At 30.3% G+C, this 22345-nt stretch overlaps 2 protein-coding genes across 5 annotated transcripts in view; one reads left to right on the top strand and one right to left on the bottom strand.

The window, feature by feature from the left end:
• Nucleotides 1–816: 816 nt before the first annotated feature.
• Nucleotides 817–22345, bottom strand: part of LOC119632695 (serine/threonine-protein kinase unc-51) — a 23382-nt gene continuing 1853 nt past the window's right edge. The window contains exons 3-14 of one of the 2 annotated variants that reach the window (XM_038025734.1): nucleotides 18989–19162; nucleotides 6087–6174; nucleotides 5879–6004; nucleotides 5734–5807; nucleotides 5180–5340; nucleotides 4930–5066; nucleotides 4674–4853; nucleotides 4337–4505; nucleotides 3201–4276; nucleotides 2999–3135; nucleotides 2784–2919; nucleotides 817–2107 (exon numbers count right to left, since the gene is read on the bottom strand). In XM_038025734.1, coding sequence (XP_037881662.1) covers nucleotides 2031–2107; nucleotides 2784–2919; nucleotides 2999–3135; nucleotides 3201–4276; nucleotides 4337–4505; nucleotides 4674–4853; nucleotides 4930–5066; nucleotides 5180–5340; nucleotides 5734–5807; nucleotides 5879–6004; nucleotides 6087–6174; nucleotides 18989–19162 — 2535 coding nt within the window. In that variant the 3' untranslated portion in view covers nucleotides 817–2030. Of the gene's footprint in view, nucleotides 2108–2783; nucleotides 2920–2998; nucleotides 3158–3200; nucleotides 4277–4336; nucleotides 4506–4673; nucleotides 4854–4929; nucleotides 5067–5179; nucleotides 5341–5733; nucleotides 5808–5878; nucleotides 6005–6086; nucleotides 6175–18988; nucleotides 19163–22345 lie in introns of those variants that run through there. The other variant, XM_038025735.1, reaches the window with a different exon arrangement.
• LOC119632697 (decorin) lies at nucleotides 7829–18719 on the top strand. 3 transcript variants are annotated; one of them, XM_038025736.1, is made up of 8 exons: nucleotides 7829–7844; nucleotides 7920–8166; nucleotides 14775–14980; nucleotides 15051–15304; nucleotides 15392–15667; nucleotides 16211–16496; nucleotides 16602–16829; nucleotides 16906–18719. In XM_038025736.1, exons 2-8 carry the CDS (start codon nucleotides 7979–7981, stop codon nucleotides 17067–17069), a joined length of 1602 nt encoding a protein of 533 aa, XP_037881664.1. In that variant the 5' UTR covers nucleotides 7829–7844; nucleotides 7920–7978; the 3' UTR covers nucleotides 17070–18719. The 3 variants fall into 3 exon arrangements, with proteins under 3 accessions (XP_037881664.1, XP_037881665.1, XP_037881666.1); XM_038025737.1 differs by having other exon boundaries at nucleotides 7830–7844; nucleotides 7941–8166; XM_038025738.1 differs by lacking the exons at nucleotides 7829–7844; nucleotides 7920–8166 and adding an exon at nucleotides 11686–11738.

Here is a 22345-nt window from a genome sequence, read left to right as displayed (position 1 = left end):
CAATGTTGAGCACAATTTTTAATCCAACTGTAACGAATCGTGGAATGAGAACATTCACATTAACAAATAAATTTTCTTTCGATAACGAATGTAAAATCTCATATTTCCCACGTATCCATATATCATATTATTTACTATATAGATAATCCCATAGTCTATTCAGAAGTGCGAGCGTTTGATCGAAAATGTGCTTCGTAATTACATGCGAAGCGAAGAGCTTATTAAGATTCAGTCATAATTGTTTTAAGATTAAGATTTAGTCCACAGCATTATATGCCTTGAGTCCTCGCGCCAAAGATGGCAAACTCTAAAGAGAGGCTAATTAGTATATGTCTATTCTTAATTTCATTTAAGTCATACATATATATATATTTTGTAGATTTTTTTGCTGGACAATATATAAATGAATATAGTGCCAAGAAAAAAAAAAATAAATCAGTTATTACTAAATTAATCATTAAAACTGAAAATGGAAGGCGAAAAAGCCAGAACATGAGAAGAAATCGCTCTCACCTACATCGTAGAAGAGCAGCTGGATTGGATATCTCGCTAATAGGAATTGACGATGGAAAGCAATAGCGTTAAACGAAGATAGCCGGCCGATCATTTCTGCGATAAGTCGAGTGCTTGATACCGGAAGCAACCGTATAAGATCCGGAAAATGTGATCATTATAAAAAAAAAAAATAAAAAAAAAAAACAGTTTAAAAGAAACAGAGAAAAATACTAAAAATCTTTGATGATCAAGAAACGATGTATATAAATGGGAGGAGAAAATTTCGAAATTGATATCGAAATAAAACAAAATACCGAGCCATTAAGAAAAAGGAGCTGCAACTTTCAAATAGACAATCCATATATTTATTTCAATTTATTAAATTTGGTTTGTTTTGTTTGTTTGTTTGTTTTTTTTTTTTTTTTTTTAAGCTGTCATTACAATTTTTTACACAAAGTCGTAAAGAAAACTTGATACAAATGTGCATAAAATAAAGCAATGTAGGAAAGAAAGCCAAAAAAAGTGTTGATTATATCACGAATATAATTCGTCTAAAATACGTTTTTAAAAAAACTATTCACGATTCAGAAGCAATCAAATCCTATCATCGAGGCGTGTTGCTAACAAATTGCAATTGGATTTCGATATAAGCGAGTGGATGGACTCGATATGGGTTTTGGACCGCAAATATATTATTTTGATAATATTAATTTGTAGTTGGATAGCGTTTAACATATCGAACTAATTCAATCTTCAATATTACTTTCTTTTATGATTATTGATTCGTTCGATTGACCACTTAAAAGACGCATAAATTATTAGAAAAAAAAAAAAAAAAAAAATGAAAAAAATACTCCAAAAATTAATCAAATAATCAATCCATCAAGTTGTCAAAAATTAAGAAATTGTCAGAAATCAATCTTCAGTTGGCCAAAGTTAATTAATCATCTTAGAAATGAAACAAATAATGATATAATCAATTATTTCCTATATTCAATAGGGATACGAATACTGAAAATTTATTAAAGAAATTGTGAAAAGAATTATAATCATGACTTAATTGTTCGTCCTCATAAGCGATTCTCACTAGCTCTACCAACACATAAACATAACTGAGAAGGGAAAGAGAATCGAAACTTTGGCATAATAGAAGCAAAACTATATATATATATATATATATATATATGTATATAAATTCATTTAAATTATATTACATTAAATGAATTGAATTTGGGGGAAAGGAATTCGCACCGTATATAAGTAAATATTCCGTTCATACGGGAAGCGATCTCAATCGTATTTTTTTCAGCATTTAATGTTAAGGCTGCTCTTTAAATTTAAAATTTTTTAAAAAATAATTGAAACAATAAAATTACAGTAATGATCATAGAAAATACACGCTAAGATATTTTTTTTTTTTTTTGTTTTTTTTTTTCTTTTTTTTGTAAATTCAAAATCATTTAAATCATTTGTGTTTTACGTGCTCTCTTATTGTTCTGTCCATCTTTTCCATCTGGACACAAACTGAGAAAAATTTACGAATTCTCATCAGTTACATATATGTAGCCTTGTTGTTGTAATATATTTAAACGTTTTTCCACCGCATCTCGATCTGTAATTAGAATTAAAAGGACAACATTTTTCTGCTCAACAAAAGTCGAATAGAAACAAACGATAAACGATAAAAATTCTTATAACTAATGGAGGATATAATTGGGATCGGACTGTATCTATGGATACTGGCATAACACAGCCGTCGTGCATAAATTGTGCAAATTGCGTAAAAATTATTATGATAAACAGAAAAACGAGTGAGCCAAGTATAAACCCATACTATAGCCATGTCAAATATATATATATATATATATATATATATATAAAATATGTAATTTTCATATCGGCTATCGAAATATGGAGTTATTCTAACTATTTTATTTCCCCTTTTTTCTTTTTTTTTTATGAGCCCTTAAGCTATCTATCTACTCGAGATACCTCATGAAATATTTAAAGAACAATTACTGAATAAAATGGGATCAAGCGCAGGGCTTTCAACAAGCTATTGTTAGCAATAACTTATGATTGGTAATGTCCATCCATGCTATACTCATCGATCGTTCAAGTGTCAGATCTATTCCGCTTACAATTACAATTTCGGACGTATTTTAAGGTCAGCCATCTTGAAATTATGTAAGCTTAAGTTAGATTCGATTTTTCAATTAAGTTTTGTGAACCAACCAACCAGTAAGTAGCTCTGTCTCATATTTGTAAATAGCTTTTATTCCACTTACATTTATTTAGTAGCATTTTATCTTGTGGATGATTGCATTTTTGTACCAATGAATGTAATAATATATGAGCGGTATTGTAGCGTTCGAAGCAATTTTTGGTATTACTTAGCAATTCATCTAACGCAGCAGCCTGACACTAAGGGAAAAATAAAATTTTTAATTATTACAAAAAGAAAAGAATTACGCGAATTCTTTTGTTAAAAAGAAGACCTCACCATATCTAAAGCGTAGTCGTAAAGTATTTTATCAGCGGTTATATTGAACGCATTGGCTTTTTGCAGTAAGCCGGTACCATTAAGTTTCTTCGATTCAAACAATATATTGCGATACTTTGAGTTCATGGTAAGCAAAGCTTGCGAAAAACAATGGAAAGTCTTTAGGATACTTGAGAAAATGTTTCAATTATATATAACTTACCGTTCTTAACGTTTGACGAAGGCTTCAAATCACCGTTACGCAATTGCTGCGAGGCCAAATTTAAGCCAGACGATAAAAGTTGCAAAGCCCTTACCAACAATACTAGACGTTCAGCTCGTTTACAATGTTCAGGGGCATGCGGTGGGATTTGTGGTTGATCATTGTTGCTTGCAGCCATTAGAGCTGATAATGGTGCGCAACGTGAATCAGCGACTTCTTGTATGCAATCGGTAAGAGCCAAAACAAAATTTAATTTCGATAAAGTCTCATTGTGTTCCCGGTCCATGAGTGTTTCCTCAGATAATTCGGGGACATGGAATGCATTCAGATTATGAGTCTCGGATCCAACCCCTCCGCCAGTATTACCACTTGTGTCTAAGAGAGTATGCAAGCCACCCGTAGCAGCCATTTCGGGTAATGTGAAAGCTCTTGGACCCAACATGGGATATTGATTGTTATTTTCTGAAATCGAACCGTTGCCCGAACCCAAAGAACCTATCGTTAAAGTTGGGCTACCCAAAGTAGGAAGTTTAGTAAGAGCGGACGGAAGCACAGGAGAACTATGTCCGGAACGGCGCAATGGCGACTGAGTTGGACCACCTGGACTCACTTGCCATGTGCAAGGCGCACTTGGGGGAGGAGTTTCCGATAAGGAACCTCCCGAAGCAGAACGATGACGACCTGTTGGCGGTGTGCCAATGGCAAATTGTAAAGCCGGTGGTGATATGGAATTTATATCATTACTGACGCTATTTTTACGATGTTCTGGTCGCTGTTTAACACTAATCGGTTGCGATCGGGGTATTTGTGGAGCACTTATTGCCTGCCCGGTCGTCGACAATTTTGGTGAGGCAATTTGCTCATTATTTGCCTTATAACGAACAGAAACATTCTTATCTAAAGGTGTGCCACCCGGAGCTGTAGCTGCATTTGTGTTGGTGGAATACTTACGAACCGGGGCTGGAACCGGTTTAGGTTCAGAAATAGGCAAGCTACTAGGTCGGGGAGGACTGGATTGATTTTGATTAATAACTATTGGAGCTTGCGATTGTTGTTGGACTTGTTTAGCGGAATGCCTAATAAAAAAAAATTGAGTCTAAAACATTCACAATTTACGAACAAACTAGATCATGTACTTGTTTTCATAGTCGATAACTTGTTGATCTTCGGGAAGATTTTTGGGTACCAGAACAAAATCATCAGAATCCTCGTGTGACCCCGAAGATACACTGTTGTTTTCACTTTCACACAAAACACCAACATTAGTGATCGTTGCACAAATAGCCGGATTTTCAACCACAGAAACTACAAAAAAAAAAAAAATTAGAAAATTGAAAACAATATTAATTTTACTACGATAAATTTTTAATATAATGAAAGATTTTCGAGCATAAAGAATTTTGTAAAATAATACATTTATTCTATTACAATTGCCATTATACTGTAAAAAAAAAAAAAATGAAAACTACTTACCTGCATTTTCATCTGGTTCGTCGTCTGGATCCATTTTTAGTTGCTGATGTTTCTGTTGTTGCAATTGCTTTTGTAATTGTTGCTGCTGTTGCTGCTGCTGTTGCTCTAATTGTTGTTGCAATGGACTCTTTGACTTAGTAGGTGGTGTTGTACCCATAGACAAAGATGCTGGAATATCTCCTACGAAATTAATATGAAAAAGAAGATGAAAAAATAATATAAATAAAAATAATTTTTAAAGCATTTAATTTCTAACCAGGTGAGGCAACGGCTTTTTTGCCTTGCAAGAAACGATGATTGAAAAAGCTTTCAAATGAAATGCGGTCCTTGGCATTGCGACGCAACATGCCCAACAGCAAATCGCGCAATTCCACCGATACACCACTCGGTATTCTAATTATTGAATGAAAATGACATATAACAACAACGATAACATAATGTATATTTTTAGATGTATTTTATTTGAAAAAAAATAAATAAATAAATAAATAAATTTGTGTACTCACTTGGGCGCCAAATTTTCATTTGTTTCATAATAATGTTTTAATTCATTTGGTGTTTGTGCATAAAATGGTGCTTTACCAGTCAAAGATTGATAAACAATGGTACCTAATGACCATAAATCAGCTTTGGCGTCGTATTGTAAAGACATAATAACCTCAGGAGCCTAAACAAACCAAAAATAAACCAACAAATATATAGACAAATATATAAAACAATAATAATATAATAAAATAAAATAAATAAATAAATAAATAATATTAACAAAATTGGCAGAGTCTCTACGCCCTCTTGCTTAGAAAAGAGAAAAATTTCCCTATAGAAACTTCAACATATTTAACTGCTGACTTAGTTGTTTGTTGTTAATAAATTTTATAAATTCCTTAAGCCGAATCTTAGCAAATAATTATATTCTTTGTTCAACAAAAAATATCTTAACAGCGATTGTCATCTTAATATTTCCTAAAGATTTTAATAATTTCATACCTTATCATGCTGATAATAGCATAAAGTAAAATTTAGAAAGAAAAACAAAAACGGAAATTATAGTCCAACATACCATGTACATGGGAGAACCACACAAAGTGGCAGCCATGACACCCTCGTTGAGAAATCGAGCGAACCCAAAATCAGCTAACATTAAAAAACATTAAAAAGTTTAAATTTAACAACATATACAAATACAATATTACATGGCTGCTTACCTATTTTTAGGGTAATTTTCGATGGTGCTGGCAAAGCTTTCCCATAATTGTGCGACAATAATATATTTTGTGGTTTAAGATCGCGATGCACAATTCCTTTAGTGTAGAGAGCCTTCATGGCTCCAGCTATAATACGAGAAATTACAAATTTAATTTAATTTAATTTCTTTTCTAAACAAAATTCAATAATCAATTCACACGCACTAACCGAGCTGTATAAGAAATAATCTAACTGTGTCCTCACTCAAGGTACCTTTAACATTGAGATAATCAGCTAAATCGCCGCCATTGCAATACTGAAAAAAAGAATGAAAATAAAAAGCGAATAATAATAGTAGTCTCACACAATTTCCAACAAATTATTCAAAAATGTATTTCTGATATTTCTGATTGATATTCAGAGATTATTGTTCGTAATAAACAAACAATGCATTTTAAAAGACTAAAAGGTAAACATTTTCTTTTATTCGACAAAAGTAGAAGCAAAAATAATTGCCAACTTTTCGTAAATATCTCTCTCTATATATTTGTTATATTTATCCAAATCAACAACACCTGTTCACATTGGTATTATTACAATTTTTTTTTTTTTTTTTAATTGAAAATCAATGATATCGTTATTAGAGCAAAACACATGAAAACTTATTTTGATGAGCAAAAGAATGTTAAATAAATTAAACCTTCAATCAATCAAGCAATCGCTATCTGAATCAGATTCTGAATCGATACAATCTGTCCCGTCTGTCCATTTCGCTTTTTTGTTTCTTGGCCATATTTTGGGCCAAATGGCTCGAATCGGAGCCATGGTCCACTGTAGTACTTTACTTTTATTTATTCTTCCTTAGTTTATGCCACAACTTTGTTAACAATATTAAATAAATCAAAGATATTTAGGTGGTTAAAACAACCGGTTACAAAGTTAGCTTCTTAAAGCGCCAAAAATTTATAAAACAAACCGTCGTGTAAATGAATAACAAAACGAAAGCATAAAAATAAAACTTTAAATGTTTACATCTAGACGTCGTCGTATATCGATAGTAAATTTAGTTCCAACATTTATTATACCTAACCGAAAAATTGAAAAGTACTTGACCTATAATTAAATGAAAAACTACTTTAGGTGATGAGCATCGCAAAGATTTATATAGCTAATATATATATGTATATAGCTTTTTTATTTATTCTCATTATTTACCCAATGTAGAGAAAACATTTTATATAAACAATTTCTAGAGTAGCAAAAATTCTCTACAAGACCCAAAGAGCCAAAACAAAAACATTTTATTATTTAAAAAGAGAAGGGATATCATGTGTGCATGTGTGCGCGAATCAATGAATAAAAATCTATATTGCTTATGCACTCTCGCAAAATTCATGCAATAAATGAAACCCAAAAGTAAAAGAGAGTATTGTTTCTCTTTGCACTCATCACTCAAAAGCTTAAAAAGCATTAATTATTTAATACTAGCCATATCTCCTCACAATACAACAGTTTATACTAAAACGGTAGCGAAGCAAGTAGTAGAATAAAGAATTTGAAGTAAAATAGTAGTAGAAAAAAAAAAAAAAAAACAAAAAGAGATAAAACAAAAAATCGAAAAATGGAAAGTTAAAACAAAAAAAGCTATTGATGAATGCGGAACAAACAAAATATAAAAAAAAAAAATGTACTTACGAGCATGAAATATGAATTTCTTTCATTTTTGTCAAAGTTAATAATGTGATATATGCGTATATGTACTTATAGCTTTATATACCAAGTTTATACATTTTTTTATTTTTTTTTTTTTTATTTCTTGTTAAATAATGTAATAAATGGTACTACATATACCGTGAGCACAACGAGGAGCGATAAAATTTACAAAAATACAATGACTTCACTATAATAATAATAATAATAATAATAATGCTATAATATTAATAATGAAAAGAGAAACAAAATCTACGTACTACTAATACGAAATATGTAAATTGTAGTAATATAAATATAAAAATAAATAATTGATTATTTTTGAAAGTTTGGTTATATGATTTAATATAGCACTATTGATAATTGTTTTAGATATGTTATTGAATAACATTATCCAATAAATACAAGAAATGAAAAAGAAAGAAAAAAAAAAAGAAAGAAAGAAATTATCTTCGGCTTTTGTCAAATTTTTTAATACGCTTTCATTGACAATAATTTGTTTACTAAATAGAGTGAAAATGCATTCATTCGCTCATTATGCATCGCATCGTATATATTCCAAATTATATTTTGATATAATTGACAGGAACTTTTATAGGTAATTGCATAGATTTTTTTATATACTCCGCGCCTCATTCATTCAAATAAGGATTTTATGATCAATTTTGAGCGAGTTCTCGCTTCGATTTACTTGATTTTTCCATTCAATAGCGATATTTTTTATTAAGCGCTCTTAAATCTATTTAAATGAAATGTAAATTTCTTTCTAATTAACTATGCACGAAGAACTCACGAGAGTGATAAGAAAGGTCATTAGCAATATTATAAACATGTATGAACTTTTCGAATAATCTAAATGTTATTAATTCGGAAAACTGTCTGGCCTAGCGAAGCGTAGATATATAAGAAAATCTCAGTAATCTTTTTCAAATATAAAGATAGAAAATAACAAAAAAATAAATGGAAAAACTACATTCTTCTTAGGATTAAGTTCTTAATAAATGTGTTATAAACAAAAACAAGTATAAAAATTTCAAATGACATTTCAAATGCATACAAGAAAGGCAAACGAATGAAGGAAATTGTACAAGTGTAGTTAAAGCTGCACCGATTGGACGAATTCATGGTCGGACGAGCTCGTATTACGTATCTTAAACTGAATAAGAATATAAACATTACAGAATCTCGTTGAGTATTTCTGCGTGTGTTACAAACGAAATAATAGATCAGTTATGACGAATCGACGATAGAAAATTTGATTAGGAATTGCTTCAATTTTTCATTTACTTTTCATATCATTACTACAATAAAAAAAAATACCAAGATTAGGATATAAGTTTCAGTGGCGATTAGGAAATGTAAAACAACAATCGAACGAAATTTTCAATATAAATTAAGTAAGGAAATGTTATATGTATTGTGATGTAAAAATGTAATGAAAAAAAAAAAAAAAAAAAACTACATATACACAACTGTCTGGATTCTCTACTTTTGCTAATATATTAAAATATATTAAAATAAATTGAAGGAGACGACAATCCACAATAGTTTAGTACCTAGTTTTTGTTGACTTTTATTTTATAAGATCGCAAATTAGTGTAACAACAGTGCAGCGCATCATTTGTCGCATAGTCTTCACTTATGCTTGTATGATAACATTATCGATATATTTGATAACAACTTTGATTTACATGCGGAAATTGTGTATCGTGTATAGTAACATAAATTCCTGGTTTAGCTCTCCCATTCTCGTTCTTTCTCTTTCTCTATATTATAAATATAGAATAAAGTCCTTTATGAAGTTCTTTCTTGTTTTCGTACTTTGTTTTTATGTGAAAAATAATTAGGAAATGAATGTATTTCAGATTTAAAAGGAATCTCGATGATCGCATAACTTACGAAAACTCTTCAATTGTTAATAGAGATTCTGAACTCTTCAGTCTTCGAAACTTCAAAGTTTCAAAAAAAATCTATTCTCGATCTAATCGATATTTATACTTATTTCAGTTGTCCTTTTTTTTTCTCCTAATTTAAATATTAATGTCATTGATAGATGATAAAACACATACATGAGATTTCAAATGAATGCACGCTACGAGTATAAACAAAAATATGCATTAGTAAAAACTCCAAAAAATGACGCGTAAAAAGTAAAAAATTCACTTGAAGTGTTTTGCGTTAAACAATTTTACATAGAATTGATTTATATATATATATATATATATATATAAACAATACATATATATATATATATACATATATATACATATTGGGGGATATACATATATATCCACCGATTTTGAGATAATTAGGTTCATCAATAAGACCAATAAGACTTTTTTACCCGAATTTCTTGCTTTAGCACGAATCGCAAAAAAAATTCTTATTTAAATTCTGATGTTGACAATGTTTTACAGAAGTTTATGTATACAGCAATAAAATACAGCTGGGGGAATCACCAGGATGAGAAGTCGATCAGTTTATCCCCAGTTGCTAATAATAGATTTTATAACGGTTTAATAATGAAAGAAATATGTCATTTGAATCAGCCTCGACAGTTGTACTGAACATATATATTTCTGATAGCATTTTTGATCCAGTCCGTAGTAAATGTAGACGCTTTTCATCCAGTAGCGATGAATAGTTGATGAAATTAATTATTTTTTATTTCCTAAATATATATGTAAATGGATGACATCATCACTTTTCTTGCATGGCTTTTTGGGAAAATGTTTGGTTTTTTTTTTTATTCATCTTAAACGATTTTTTATGCTATGGAATATATCCCCAATTTACCATATGTTGCATGTACATATTTTTTTACACGATTGTCTTTTTCCGGGGTGGTTTTCTATGAAACATATCGACGACTGTGTGTGAAAAAGGAGATGGGTTTATATATGTTTGTTCGAAATTCAGCTAAGTTAGTGTATAAACCTCAATCATCATGCGTGAGAGGTTGACTAAAACAAAGAAATCTCCTTTTCCGTAACACTTTTCTTTAAAAAGAAAAATAATTAATTTATGTGTCTCGCAAATCTTCAATTCTTTCAAAGAAATTGTTAGAATTGTAGATTGTAAATATTTCCTAAAGATCAACCAGAAATGTTTGACATTGTTTTTCTACTTATTCTCTATATAGATTGATACTATGTATGTATTAAATTCCTTCTTAGACGTACAAGAAAATCGCATTGAACGGGTACTTGAGAAAAGAATTTTTGCTGATGATTCATTCCGAATTTTATTTACACACACACACACACACACACACACATTGACGAACTTCTAATTCTACATTTTACACCAAGCCTTAGATAATCGTAATCATAGACCAGATTTCAACAGAATGTTCCTATTCATCAAAACAATGTATGGCTTATGGGTTTCTTTATTTTGACAATACCAATACGAATATTGAGAAGAAGAAGCGAAAGATATCTTGTCACATATGCGTACACACGTACACGTACGAGCACAAGAGCCGGAGAGAGTGGTTCGAGATGAAGAGTGATAAAGGGATAGAGAGAATGAGAGGGAGAGAGTTTGATAATAATAATAATAATATTTGTAATTAGCACAAACATCTGATTGAATTATTATTTTTCTTATGGTTTCTTGTGCGGTTTGTATAAAATTCATACACAACTATGAAAATTTTAAGCGACAATATTTATTTATGTTTATTTAAAACAATATTTTAAAAAATGGGTTTCGTCATTTATTTTCACCTTTAAACAAATTTTCAACCCTATGTACAAAAAAAAAATTAAATAAATAAATAAATAAATAAATAAATGAAAAAGACATACAAGTTAATTAATGGTGTAATGGTTATTGTAAGTGTTCAATCAAAGCGATGAATTTCCTTAATAAAGCGAATTTTCAAAAAAGTGGAATTATTGAAAAATAATACTAAAGGATTATACATATTATTGGAACAGTTTGAAAAAAATGTAAACGAATAATAATAAAAAAAAAAAAAGAAGAAACAAACCAAACAAAATAAAGTTTAATTTATTAAAATAAACAAAAAAAATATTAACAAAATTAAAACAAAAAAAATATATATATATATATATATTAAACAAAATCAAAAAAATTAATAGCAACAACAATGCATGTCTCTTATAAGTTTGGATTATTTTTAATATTTATATTAAGCGTAAGGTTTGTATAATTATTAATTTCTTTAATGAATTTTAATAACTTGACAAATCATAAGTCTTAACGTGACACAGCCTACAAAAATTTTCGTAACAGAAACCCTCCTTGAATTGAGTTTACCAAAGTTCAAAGATAATGAAATTTATTGAATATATATATATATATATATATATATCTACATTCAAACAGATTTACGTTTTTTTTTTACACATTCATTTTTATTAGAAGAGGGACCTTTGAACCGACCCTCTTAATTGTATTTGGTCTATACCTGCTTTAGTTGCTTTATATATGCTGTATGCGTTATACGCTCTATATTTATTTAGTATAAACTTCTAATATTGAGATAGTCTACGGAAGCGAACGAAATATAAAAGGAAAGAGAAATTGGGAGCAAGATTGGGTAAAAACAAAAAAAAGCGTCTTTTCTAAACAATGTAATCAAAATTTGATCAAATTTTCTCTATCTTTCTCTCTCTCTCTCTGTTTTTTTTAAGTACAAAGTTTAAATTTATTGAATTTTTTTTTTTTTTTTTTCTTTTTTTTAAACAAAGCACACAATATTTAACTATTCACATATGTATTCCGCATATACATAAATAAATAAATATATTAAATCATGTTTTTTTAATCATTAAATAAAATTTATACGATTATCGCGAAATTTATCGCAAAAATATATATGAAAATTCTATTTTATATTATTCTATACGCGTTTAAAAAAAAAAAAAACAAATAAATAAAAAATTCCCGTAAATCAATTAGTGCATAATTTGTTTTATACGAGGAAGAAAGATATATTAATTTTTTCAATCCATTTGGTATTTCCTTTGAAAATTGCATGACCATCTTAACATATATATTTTTGAATAGAATGCAACACCATGAGATGTGAAAACACTAAATAAAATCAAGACAAATAATAAGCACACGCTACCAAATAGCCTCTTTTCTCTCTCTCTCTCTCTCTCTCTCTCTCTCTCTCTCTCTCTTTCTCTTTTTCTTGATTATTTGAGCTTTTCCTCCCTTACATTACACTACCGGTGTGACTTCTTTCCTTCTTCTCTCTCGGCTTACAAATTTATTTACTTTCACTCGTTCATTCGGTCCGATTTCAACGCACTATCATCAAACAGTGCGCAGTTCGTATGCTTGTGATTCCTCTTTTTCATTATTTAGTCATTCGTTAATTCATTTTTATTCTTTTTTTTTTTTTTTCTTTTTTTGTAATGCATTGTCCTTACGCTACACGTGCGGATAAAATTGATTCATTCGAATCGCCTGCGTTGCACCTTGTTTAGGTTGTGCAATTCCCTGGCATAGACTTTGCAATTAAATTAATCAAATTCAAAAATAGAACGGATTTATGTATATATATGCAAATGTTAAATATTGTAGAAAGAAAAAATATTGAATACTGCGCTTTATCTCCATTGCATGCAAAATCAAATAAAAGTATGGATTGTGGGATCTCTACATCCGTACAATTTCCAATCATCCTTTTGCCCCGCCTCCCCTAATCACCCTATTTGTTCGCTTTCTGACTCTATAGATTTAGTGGAGGAGCTTTTCTCCCACTACCCACTAAAGAGACCTAATGGTTCCATGTCTTTTTCCATTATAAAATGTATTACGTTCACCTGTTTTTAAAAATATTATCCCTAACAATAGTTCTCTTCTCCTATTCCTATCTTTAAAAGACATTATATTTCTTTACTTGTCTATCGAAACTACTCGTGTCGAAAACAACGAATACGAATAAACAATTCCGGCCCAATCAGCAATATGAATGAACATTAAGGCATAAATCCTTACTAAATTCCTAATCCATATATCATTTATTAACTTTTATATCTGCATTTTCACACCAATTCGCATACATTACAAAGTTAAATACACACTGGCTTGGTTGAATTTGAAATTGGGTTAATACCGGCAGAAAAGAGTTTTGAAATTTTATTTTGCTTTACTTTACGATAATCAAGTCTACAGACAACTAAGACTATTAACTCACTGATCTCGCTGTTAGTTAGGTGGTGGCTTTCGATATAGAAATATTGCTTTCCTAAAGAGTTTTATCACAAAAAAAATTTATAAATTCCTGTCTCCTTTTCATCTTTTTTTTATTATAATTTCGTGATAATGTCGTGACTGTATATATCTATAACGAAGAACTCACTTAATTTCATGATTCTTGGGGAACTATAAAGGTGAAAAATAAGAGTAAGTCACTTTTAAAACAATATAACAATAAATGTGTCCCCTCGATCGACGGCGTCGAGTATTGTTGTCAGCGCAACATACAGATGCTATCATTCCAATATGCTGTCGTCACCACAACTTGACAAAAATAACGCCAAATAGATTAGGACTCGTAGCATTTCTCTACCATTGTCAAGAAAAAATTGGCCTCTCAACAATCTAGGATTTTGAGAGCGTTAAATCAGAGACAACTAAATGACAACAACAAGATCGTCCAATATTTTGTTCAAAATTCAAATTAAAAGATGATTGTTACGGACTTTTTGCACTTCCATTAAAAATAACAACGGTAAAGCTATTAATTAGCAGCAGCGATTTGACAGATTGCTCTTTCATTCTCATCATTTGTATTTCACAAAGATTCTCTTAATAGTTTCTTGATATGACGTCGCAGCATTCTCTCAAATGTTTGCAAAGCAGCGTATAATTCTGCGTGTTTTCAAGTGTTTTATAAATTGAAAATGAATTTGGTGCGCATGGGGTAGCTAAAAAAAACAAACAAAAAAACCTACGTGCATCCTAAAGCGAACCTTCGTTACCCTCAATAGCATACATTTAGTACAATTTAACCATTTTTTAGGCAAATAGAAGATAGATTTACAGAGTTTTGAAAGAGCTTTGTGATTTTTTTTTTCTTTTTTTTTTCCGGTAAAAGATATGAATTAAGTTATTTGATATACGAATGAAAGATAGGGTTACGAACAGAATAAATCTTTCGAAATGAATGCTTGAAATAAATAAAGTTTTCATAAGGCAATTTTCATAAATCTTTTACAGCGTTTATTATGGACGAGGAACTCCTCTAAAAGGTGAACCTTCATTCTATGGTGAGGAATATCGCGATGATGACTATGGGTATTATGATTCCGATGAAAGTGAAGATGATAGTAGTCAAGATCAACAAAAAACGATAGCACAAGAAGCAAAAAAAAAATTAACAACAACAACTACAACTACTGTGAAAACCTTGCTTAGTTTATTTAGTAAGTAAATTATAATTGCAATTATATGGGAAAATAAATTTACGTTAATACATCTTTATACAAATTTTAGATTTACCGAAGCGTAATGATCATGTTTTAGATCCAACATGTCCGAAAGAATGTTTATGTTTAGAGGATTTTAAATTTGTTAATTGCGCTCATGCACATCTGAAACATGTGCCGCCCGATTTACCTAGGACTGCTTATAAAGTAGATTTAAGTAACAATCAAATCGAATTAATACGGGGAACAGACTTTGCTAATCGTAGTAAATTGATGGAAATTAATTTAAATAATAATCATTTAACAGAATTAAATAAGGAGGTAAGTTTGAGAGGGCAGATGATTTCATAATTTTAAAATAAATATAATTTTATACTAAGCAAGTTATCATTTCTTGAATTTTTAAAGATATTTAATGGCTTAACTAGACTGCAAAGGTTACATTTGGCTTCAAATCTTTTAACTACAATAGAACCGGACACTTTTCACGGAGCTACTGATTTAAGTTTGTTGGATCTAAGTAATAATTCTATCGTCTTGCCGCAACAAGGTTCTCTACTCAACCAAACCTCATTATTAGAATTTCACTGCCGTAATTGTTCTTGGTCTTACATTTCTAAAGACACATTCAAAAATACACCTTCTTTAACCGTACTGAGGATTGATCAAAATGACTTTGGTATGGTAAGTACAATGCCTATGATTTGAAATATAAAATATCATAAGCTAGTTATGTAACACAGCATAGAAATTCCTAACATTATTTCTTAATTAAATTGCTTAAATTACAAAAAAATAATAATAATAATTTTTTCAAGATCAAATCTTAAATACATGACATTAAGTCATTGTTGTATTACTAAAAGTTTCCTTTTTTATTTATATTAAACATAAACATAAAAAACTCTAACGTCTGGCAACACTTCTGCCCGTATTAAAAACAACAAAAAAAACACACATTTAAATTCTGCGAGATAAATTTTACCACTTAATTTGTCATGATAAAGAGAAAAAGAATAAAAGCTTTTCAGTTCATTACGAACACAAAGTTACAAACCTTCTTTCAAGTTTCTCTCTTTCACGTTTTTGTCTGTACGTCAAAAGGGAGACTTATAAATACTAGTTTTGCGTTTTTTTTTTATTTGAATTTTTTTTTTTTTTTTTTGTATATATATATATTTTTTTCTGTTATCACTTTTTGCTTCTCTTCTTACCGAAATTTGACAGAAAATCAATACGCTCGCGTTTACGCCTTTAAAGAATTTAATAAAGCTGAGTTTGCCGGATTTGGATCAAAATAATACCGAGAAACTATGCGAATTATTGGAAACTATTGATAATATTAGCTTTAAACGTTTCGATGTGAGTTGCTTCGAATTGGTTTTAGGAACTAATTATAATGACAGCATAATTTTAACAACTGACCGCTCATTCCCAAATCCACGCTGGCCAAAGGAGGAGATTGGGACACATTTAACTGCAATTAAGCCTAACAACAATACAGTAATAAAAGGTAAGATTTATAATATGAAATACACGAACTTTGTCTTACATTGCATTTAATGACAAAAGAATCATTTTTTTTTTTTTTTTTGGTTTGTTTGAATACTTCATGTAGGCATAACCAAAATGAACACAAATGTTAATATGACTTACATGACAAACAACAGTAACAGCAGCAGCAGCAACAACGACAACAACAACAACACTAGTAGCAGTGTAGAAGGTGTTCTACTTATAAATACCAGTACGGTATCCTCAGTAGTAAATAGTAGTTCAAGCAAAGGAAGCGAAGAAGCGTACCAAGTTCCTGTATCTCCGGAAACTATTGACCGGATGCTAATAGGTTTTCGAAACATATAATTTTCTTTTTACAAAGAATGAAATTAATTTGTTTTTTTCCCCATTTTCAATGCACACAGGTCTTATGGTCGTATCTATTATTGGCTTAATTGTTGGGCTTATATGCCGCAATGATGTTGGTGGTATAAAAACTAAGTGCTGTCGAACACGTAAAGTTCCAACTGAAAATGAAGAAGATCCCGACGCTACCCCAGAAGAAATACCATTAAATAAAATCTCTTAATTGAAAGTGTAGCGCAACTTGCTTTGAATACGTTACTATAATGAATAATTTTTGAATTTGAATTTTTTGTCTTATCATTCCATATATTCATAAAGAACTATGTATTTCACTGTTTGCGACGCTAAGGTTTAGAAGGGTTTATTTAGCATTTTGCAGGCTATTGTTTGCTTTTTTAAATATGTATTTTTTTAAATTTTTTTTTTTTTATCAATCAAATGTTTTACATAAGCTCTTTTGTATAAAAAATTACGCACACAACTAATTTGCCATTGAGTTGAAATTATTGTAATTATTTAATTTACATAAAGTACAAAACCAAACAAAAATCATAAATCATTTTACTTTCAAATCGGCTGAGATTGATATATGAATCAATTTTTAAATATGGTTTAATATATTAAAAAGCAATAAAAATAAAAAACAATTCATTCTATTTATCGTCGCTCATTTAATGCTTTACTCATCATTTTGTTGAAGTAGGATAATCCAAACAATAATAAATGTCAGATTGAAGAAGCAATAGGCATTTGCGTGTCGAAAGAAATGTATTTAAGAAATCTTGGATTATCAATACGAAATCGTGACAAAATGTCCCCTTTCTTAATACTAGATTTACGGCACTTGTCAATTTGATTTGGTTTTTATATTAAAACTTCAGCATAAGAAATTCGATACCTTTAGATATCATATATGGGTTTTGAATAATATAATGCGTCAATTATATATGTCAACCCTTTTTTCTGGGACACACCTACTTATGCTAATTTAATGCAAATATCATTTGGTACACATATGCCAATATCTACGAAAACTCGGCTAATTGATGGGTAATTATTGTGAGTTGTTTTAGTCGCTGAAGCTTAACACGAATACTTCTTAATCGATTAAGAACGTGAAACTGAAAAACGTCCACGTGCAGAAGCAACTAAGCCAACGTTCGAAAAAATCGCGATTTTTTTTTCCATTTTCATGTATAACTTTAGATCCCGCTAATATATTTTCGAAAAACTATTAACCGAATGTTCACGAGAACCAACTTTGCATGTTCGATGCAAACGTGATTCCAATCGGTCACAACAACATCTTATTTTTCGTTTATTCCAAGGACACATTGAATTGGATTTCTTCGCTAATTGTGGACAAGTTAATAATATATAAACTTGTGAGCCTAATTTACTTTTTGACTTCCTTCTTCTTAAGTCAATTTAAAATTTACCACTAAGTCCAATTATTAGTAGGGCGGACAACAAAAAACTTTTAGCACGGAATCTGAACGAACATGTTTGTGTGTCATTTACATCAATTTGGAATTGAATTGATTCCAATTCTTAGGAATATTGGTCTATAGTTTTTACCTTTCCGAATCTTATTAGCTTTACTTGAAGGATTATTTGCAGCCATTTGATGATGTTAAACATCGGAATAGATGGAAAAAATTGCATGGAAGGAAGAAGTTTGGCAAAGGTAAATAAATAGTACCTTGTGTTTTGCATTTTGTACTTTTATTTTAATATTACTGACACTTGTCTTTTCTCATTTTTTGTACATAATTTTCTTCTTATCTAAAGGTGTGCGTCCCTCCTTAGCACTTATTTGAATAAATTTTATCCTCACGACTCGGATACTTGAAAAATCTTTCTAAACACACTATATACACAAACATATACACATTGGACACATGGACACATTGGAGGATTCACTACAAATTACTGCTTTATGGATGAGCACGCAGCAGTACATCTTTAGGTTTTAAACATGGGATGGCAATTAACATTTTATACAGATATGTAATGCATGCGAAGAGAAACTATATTTAAATAAATGCATTTACAATAAATCATAAAATTGCTATTCTGACTTGTTTAATGTGTTCGATCAGTTTTTTAACCGTCATTATAAAAGATTATATTTACACTCACCTCCATAACTAAATTGACGCAATCTTGTGATTCTTTGCAATCTAATAAAGCCACAACATTCTCGTGATGCAGTTCAGTCAGTTCTTTAAGGATTTTAATTTCTTTACCCAAAAGATTTTGAGTTTTAACTAAACCTTTTTTGGTAATACATTTTATAGCCACGGGAAAATGTTTCTGTAAAATGAGAAAAATTTATTAAATATCAATTATGCTATAATCTCTCATACAACTGATGTAATCGAAATCAAAAAATGGTTTAAATGTAATTTTTGTACTAGGAAGTTTCATCCGAAAAACGGTCTTTTCATATGACTTGAGAGGACGTCGAAAAAAAAAGTGGAAAGATAAAAAAGGCTAGGGATATGGTGGTCAGGGCCCAATCGATGAATCTTATGCCTTGCCTTTACAAATAAAGCATTCAGTGGAGCTACTAAAGCGGCCAAAGTACAAAGCGTATTAAAAAAAAAAAGGTTGATTTTTGGTTTTTCTCGAAAAATATTGATTTACTAATATCTATAAAAAATTGTCGAAAAACTCCTCTTTTTAGGCTGCGATAATGATGTCAACCCTGTTAACCCTTAAGCAATAGACAGCTGAATGCTTTTATCAAATTAATTTAATACTTTATCATTTAATATCGAGACATATTTGATAAGTTGTTTAAGATGGAAGCTGCAAGTAAATTCGGGTTTGTAATACAAAGTAACTCCTGACCGCAACAAAAAAAGAAAGAAGAGCTACCCAGAGATGACGTAAGTGGATCAAGCTAATATCATGCTGCCGATTATCTAGGCAAAATTCAGATTGATCACATTTAGAAAAACATAGGAATCAGTCCGAGATTTTAGTGCACGAAAAAGCCAACGTTTCCTTCAGTGGACAGCTTATGTTATGTTATGCTATTATATCCATAATTTCAAACATTCAGAAGAGGTGTCAAAACCTCATTTCTTTTACTGATTGAAAAAGTGTACAGAAAAGCCATTATTGTCTAGCAAAAGCAGCGAGGAAATTATAACAAAGCAGCGTACATCAAATTTAGTGGGAATGAAATCCCCACCGATTAAAATCGATCAGTTTAGATTATTGTTTAATATTATTTATTATATACGATTTATTAACAAATAATTGATATATAAATAATTTTTGCAACGATTAACGAATAGTTGTCTCTTTCGCTTGAAAATTAACCTAAATTCAGTGTTTTCATCCAAATTCTCGTCAAATCACACAAAGAGTTAATATTTTTAAAATGCACTACGTACGAATAGATTTAGTAAGTTTTTTAAGAGTCAAATTTACGCTGACTACACTGCTTGCCGCATATTTCATTAGCAACGCGAAAGTGACTCCGTTGCGTCATTTTTCTAGTATTTTTGAAAAATTAATCTTAAAAAATAACAATTTACTTAAATATATATTCAATATAGCTTCCCGGAATGCTATTATTCCATGGCTTTTTCTTCTTCTTCTTCTCCTATCCTCTTCTTCTAACCTAAAAAAAAAAAATTGTCGAAGAAACGGTTTTTTTTTATAAATTGTGGCCATTTTTCCATCATAGGTTCCCGGTAAGGTTCGTAATCTCTCGAAGGAAGATCACAAACGTACGCGTTTTATAAAAGCCAACAATGGAAGAGTTTTAACTTTTCATGGGAGATACACACGCGGACAATGAGATTTGGAATGAAGATACTGAAAAAGAAGACGAAAGGGAAGATATTCAGCAACCAACATAACATAATTCTATTATATCGTAACACTGTTAAACATCTCACGCTTGCTTACTTAATACTTGGAATCATACTATTTGAAAACTTAAGAAACGTTCCATAAGCAGATAAATATCACGGAAATCGAAACGACATAAACAAATTGAAATCGCACTTTTAAAAAATATTTCAAATTTAGTATCTTAGCAGAAAATCAAGAAACGTCACAGTCAAGAGCAACGAAACTAGAAAATGATCAAATAATCAATGATCGTTTAAACGATGTAAAAACGATGTAGATTTAAACTTTGAGAGTTCAGCGCGCCAAATAAAACAAAAAAAAAACAATTAAATGCGTCGTATGTTGAAATGTTAAAACTACTAGGGAACTAAATATTCGCCCACAAATTTCCCGCAATTTTAATCCTAAATATCCGTGGATTTTGAGAGGCTACTCTTGCTGCGACATTTTGCTCTCTACCTACATTGGTATGTCCTATAAACAAACGAATCTAAATTTGATGATAGGTGATCCAGTACAAAGTCCTGCTTAATCGATTACTTCACGAAAGTTCTTCAACTTTTACATCTGGAGCCAGAGTCTGAATCTTACTTGTAAGAAGAAACTAAAAACTATTATTGACTCTGGTTGTGTTAGAAACAATCACTTTCAACATGCCCGCCGTTAATAAGTTAAGAAACACCATTCCGACATGCGCAGATCAAATACTTAGTTGTATCAATTTGTTAAGAAATGAGCAAGCTAAGCGAGCGACAAAGTCTTTTGCTTCTGCATCTCTAACTGTTCACGACAACATGAAAATATTAGACCTTTAAATAAAACAAACATGGGAAAACTATCATCAGCACTACTCCTCGGTTAAACCTGTCCTAGTTCCTCTATTATATCCATATAATTGCAACACACCAATGGGTTCTGAAGAACTCTGCGTCTCCAATCTGAAATTGTGGGCACTTTCTTTATGACGTTCGGATCAAATAAACCTATGCACATCATGTAAGCGTATGCATCGTGTGCAGAACATGATATAACAATTTAATAAATTAACTTTAATGAGACTAATAGACTTTATATCCGATTTCTATTTCTAAAATAGAACCGATTGTCTACTTCGTTACTGCTTTTTTTCTTTCTTATTTTAGTTGAATAATTTATATCATTCAAAAATAATAATAATAATAATAATAATAATAATATAACAATATTGAAATGTGTTGTCGGTGAGCTTAAAAAATTAAAATCTATGCGAAGTTATTTTCCAAAAGATGTAGAAAACTCGAAGGTTCACTTACTTACTTGCTTATACTTCATAATCGCTCTGTGGCTTATAACTTTTTATTGATGTTTTTTTGTATTACTGCTAGCTACAGTTAACGCCTAGGTATGTACGTGTATGCACTACGAAAATTTCGCATTCTAATCTTCTATTGTAACATGGATTTTCGTCTTCTTTTTTTTAATACTTTTGTTAGTTGGTTATGTGGATGCTTTAACCCTATTTGCGTAGGGTGGACAAAAATCATATTGTAAAGGGAAAACTTCAAATAAATTGAACTTATTTTGCGCGACTTGCACAAAGGAATATGTATATATATATATATATATATATATATATATATATATATA

This window comes from Glossina fuscipes, unplaced genomic scaffold (genome assembly GCF_014805625.2).
Source record: "Glossina fuscipes isolate IAEA_lab_2018 unplaced genomic scaffold, Yale_Gfus_2 1, whole genome shotgun sequence".
NCBI classification, from domain to species: domain Eukaryota; kingdom Metazoa; phylum Arthropoda; class Insecta; order Diptera; family Glossinidae; genus Glossina; species Glossina fuscipes.
The sequence above is the reverse complement of the archived record's forward strand: the minus strand, read 5'-3'. Positions and strand labels throughout refer to the sequence as shown.